Source organism: Kryptolebias marmoratus, linkage group LG22 (genome assembly GCF_001649575.2).
Source record: "Kryptolebias marmoratus isolate JLee-2015 linkage group LG22, ASM164957v2, whole genome shotgun sequence".
In the NCBI taxonomy this organism is placed as follows: domain Eukaryota; kingdom Metazoa; phylum Chordata; class Actinopteri; order Cyprinodontiformes; family Rivulidae; genus Kryptolebias; species Kryptolebias marmoratus.
Window position 1 is genome coordinate 28554357 of NC_051451.1, and position 3977 is coordinate 28558333.

General features: G+C 46.0%; 1 protein-coding gene across 4 annotated transcripts in view; it reads right to left on the reverse strand.

Moving 5' to 3' along the window:
• Window positions 1-3977, reverse strand: part of blnk (B cell linker) — a 29808-nt gene that overhangs the window by 16545 nt on the left and 9286 nt on the right. For 2 of the 4 annotated variants that reach the window (XM_037973530.1, XM_037973531.1), the window contains exons 4-10: window positions 2900-2965; window positions 2584-2630; window positions 1452-1492; window positions 1262-1370; window positions 683-786; window positions 526-598; window positions 379-444 (exon numbers count right to left, since the gene is read on the reverse strand). In XM_037973530.1, coding sequence (XP_037829458.1) covers window positions 379-444; window positions 526-598; window positions 683-786; window positions 1262-1370; window positions 1452-1492; window positions 2584-2630; window positions 2900-2965 — 506 coding nt within the window. Of the gene's footprint in view, window positions 1-378; window positions 445-525; window positions 599-682; window positions 787-1261; window positions 1371-1451; window positions 1493-2583; window positions 2631-2899; window positions 2966-3405; window positions 3862-3977 lie in introns of those variants that run through there. The other 2 variants (XM_037973533.1, XM_037973532.1) reach the window with 2 other exon arrangements.

Consider the following 3977-nt stretch of genomic DNA (forward strand, 5'->3'; position numbering starts at 1 on the left):
GGAATGAGTCCAGATGAGAACATCTGTAACCTGGTTAGTTTGTTAATAACTTTAGTTTGCAGACGATGATGACTTTGGGTTCCTAAAATAACCTGAGTTGGTGCAGCTAGCTAATGCTAACTGCTGTTAGCATCAGGTAGCTGATGCTAACAGCAGTTAGCTAGCAGTCAGCTAGCTGGTGCTAACCCAAGTTAACCCAGATTTTTAAAACTTTTCAGTAGTTTTACTTCAACAAATGATCTGTTTGGACAGAAAACTTAAACTGGGTCAGAGGTCGGCTTGTTTTTAACCCAGCAGGTTATAGTGTGCATTAATAAAACAATAAATCAGGATTAGGTTACAAACCACACACAATGAAGTGTAGGAAGTGATATGTACCAGGACTGGGTCCACGTGGAGCAGGGCGGTCCGCTCCGGTTCTGTTGGCCCCGTGCAGCATGGGCTCTGAGAGGAGTCAGGTATTTCAGGGTTTTAGAGGAATCTGCTGTTTCTTCTGTCTGTTCTGGGTGTTAATGTGAGCCTTACTGGGGGGTTGGTTCTCCGAAGGTTCTATGTAGTTGTCATCATCAGCGGTTCCATCTGGGTCTATGTAGTCTTCCTGCGAACAGAACCAGAACCTCCAGCCTGAGTGGAAATCTTTTCACCAGCTGCAGGTAAACTGAAATAAAGGAAGCTGCTTTACTTGGTCATAGCGCCCCCGGGGGGGCTCGGGGGGAAGTTGTTTGGAGGCTTTGCCCAGGTGGGGGGGCCTCTTCGGTGGTCTGCTGGGACGGCCGCGGCAGCTGTCTGAAAAGAAGAAGAAGAAACAGAAACTGAGCAGCAGGATTTGCATGCAGTCCTGAAGAACTTGTTGTTTTGTGGTTTGAGTGTTTTTCTGGGTTTGGTTCCGCTCCTGCAGGACAGAGGAGCAGAACGACTTCCTGAAGACGAACGAGGGACTCTGAAAGCCCAGCAGGGAATGCATATCGCCCGCCACCTTCCACGTCAGCGTTTTACACTAGGATCCTCTTCTGATGAGAGATCAGTTGAAGCTGAACATGAAGTGATCACTCGGTGTGTTGGAGCTCAGAGAGGACTCTCAGCTACTACCACTCCAGCTTTCAGGGGTTTTATTAAGCTTGATTAGCTATGGCAGCCATCTTTAAATTAAGTTAAACCAGTTTACTTCTTGAGAGTTTCAGTAAAATCCATCCTGTGGTTCATGAGATATTTTGCTAACAAAGAGAAAACACCTTTAATTGGTGTCACACGGACTGCTTACCGAGATACTCGCCCCCCGGCAGGGAGGGTAAGTGATTGGTGGAGAAGTCTCGGTGGCTTGGAGGAGGCTCGTAGCTGTCGTCGTGCGGGTCCTCATACGTCTCGTTGTCCTGGAAACAACATGGCTGCTTTACAGGACACTTCACGCCAAAACACGTCAATCAGATGCTTTTAGTTTGTTTCTTTCTTACGTATTCTGAGTCCGAGGAGTCGTCGTTTTCTCTGTGGTTGTCTGCAGAAACAAACAGGGAACAAAGAGCTGAAACCCTGATCCTTTAGCTGAGCAGGTGTTGCAGCTCAGAGTCTAATTCTGGAAAGATGGCCGTCTCTGAGTAAACGGCTGCGTGGTGAGGTTAGTGAAGTGAGTCCCCTCGGTCTCTGAACCATGAAGAGAACTCAAACAGAAACACTCAGGTGTAAGACTATTATCAATCAAAAGTCCTAATCTGCTCAGAATAAGTTTGATAAAATGCTTCAGTGGTTTGGATTTACATTTATTATACAGTCAATAATAAATATACAGTAAAATGTGTTTTATTAATAAAAACTGGAGCTTCTTTATTAATGAATAATCTTCTGTTTCCATCATGAGTTTAAAAGTTTACCTCTCCTCCCGCAGGAAAAACCAAAAACAATCCAACCTGACGTTTGGTGTCAGATCATCACATGATGTCGACAAAGTCAACAAGAAACTGAGAAATTTTCCTTGAAGGAAACGAAGATTCAGTTTCCAGTGAAAGCTCTAAACCCGGTCCTGTTGGAGCTCTAAACCCGGTCCTGTTAGGAGCTCTAAACCTGGTCCTGTTGGAGCTCTAAACCCGGTCCTGTTGGAGCTCTAAACCCGGTCCTGTTGGAGCTCTAAACCCGGTCCTGTTGGAGCTCTAAACCCGGTCCTGTTAGGAGCTCTAAACCCAGTCTTGTTTGGAGCTCTAAACCCGGTCCTGTCGGAGCTCTAAACCCGGTTCTGTTTGGAGTTCTAACCTGGTCCTTTGGAGTTCTACAGCTCAGAGTTTAGACAGGAAGTTGGACTTTAATGAGGTTTTAGATCTTCATCAGTTTTTTCCACAGGTTAAGATGGAGGATTTTTACAGATTTTACCTCCTAATGTGACTAACTTGTTCTGTCTAAATGTTGGTCTTCTTGTCTTCTTCATCACATCGTGTCTTGGACAGTTTTAGGACTTTTAGTTTTGACCCTAAAGTTCAGCGTGTCCACATCTGCTCTCCCAAAAACACCACTTCAGAAATAGTCAGACTATCCCTTTAAGGGCTACAGTTTCTGAAACAGCTGAAACGTGTTTTGGTGTGACGGCTGAAGTCTTACCTCTGTAGTCTCTCACCGGGACAGTTGGACAGGGTTTGGTCTTCAGCCTGTGATAAAGACAGAACAAAGACTTTAATGTGTTAATGATAAAAGTTTGGAGTTTTAAATCTGAGTCTCCGGCTCGCAGACTGATCGAGAGTAAAACTGTCTTCTGTGTCTCATTTCAGGAAAGGAAAGTGAGAGAACAGCCATCTGCTGAAGTTATTTTCGTCCGGGCGTCTTTGTCTGTTTTTCCAACGGTTGTGAAAGAGGAATCTGCGTTCTCCGGTGATGCATGTTCTCAAACCGCACGGAGAGGCTTCAACAAAGAACCAACCTCCGGAGTCGGTCCAACAAGCTGCCGTCGTTCTTCTTGATGTCCTGAACGATTTTCTGAAGCTGCCTGGAAAAAAACACAGGAAACATTCATGTTGTCATGTCTTCACTCGATCACTCTGCAGACGATGTTTCTCTGTTAGCAAAATATCTCAGGAGTCACTGGTCACATTTTAATTAAAATCTTTTAGTACAATCTCACTTCTGGAGTCAATCGAATTGAAAATGGCCGCCACAGCTAACCAGCCTTAGAAACCTGAGTGGTAGTAGCTGAGCCTGAGCCTCGTCACACACGCTGAGTGCTGACAAACAACACGAGCTCAGCGGGTGATATGCATTCCTTCCAGGGAAGCAGAACGTTTCTGTAAAATCTTATATTATTTTACTTTTCCTTCTCCAGCAAACAGAGACGAAGATGCTGCTTATTTCGTTTTCTTGTCAGGTTTTAGCTGAAGCTGCTCCTCACCCTCACAAACCCAAGATCAGAACCAAAGAGCGGCTTCTTACCGGATCTTCGCCGTGGCCGGAGCCGTGAGTTTATTCAACACGTCCAGGTTCATGTTGAATCCAACAGTTTACATGTTTGTCCTCAGGCTGGTGGCAGGCGTGGAAATGAGCCCTGTGACTCCGTCCCTCTCAGAAAAGGGAGGGAGGCGGGTGGTTCTGCTTCTACAGCTGCCCCACTTGGAAACATATCACTTCTCATTTTCTGACCACACTTTCTGACGTCACATGTTTCTCAATTTTCTTCAATCTGCTCCTCCAGACGCCAGAAACGGACATTTTACCAGCTGCTCAAAATGCCAGAAACAGAAGAGAAACTAACAGGAGACTTCCAAAACCAGAACCAGTTAGGAGCTCTAAACCTGGTCCTGTTGGAGCTCTAAACCCGGTCCTGTTTGGTCCTGGTCCTGTTAGGAGCTCTAAACCCGGTCCTGTTAGGAGCTCTAAACCCGGTCCTATTGGAGCTCTAAACCTGGTCCTGTTGGAGCTCTAAACCCGGTCCTGTTTGGTCCTGGTCCTGTTAGGAGCTCTAAACCCGGTCCTGTTAGGAGCTCTAAACCCGGTCCTATTGGAGC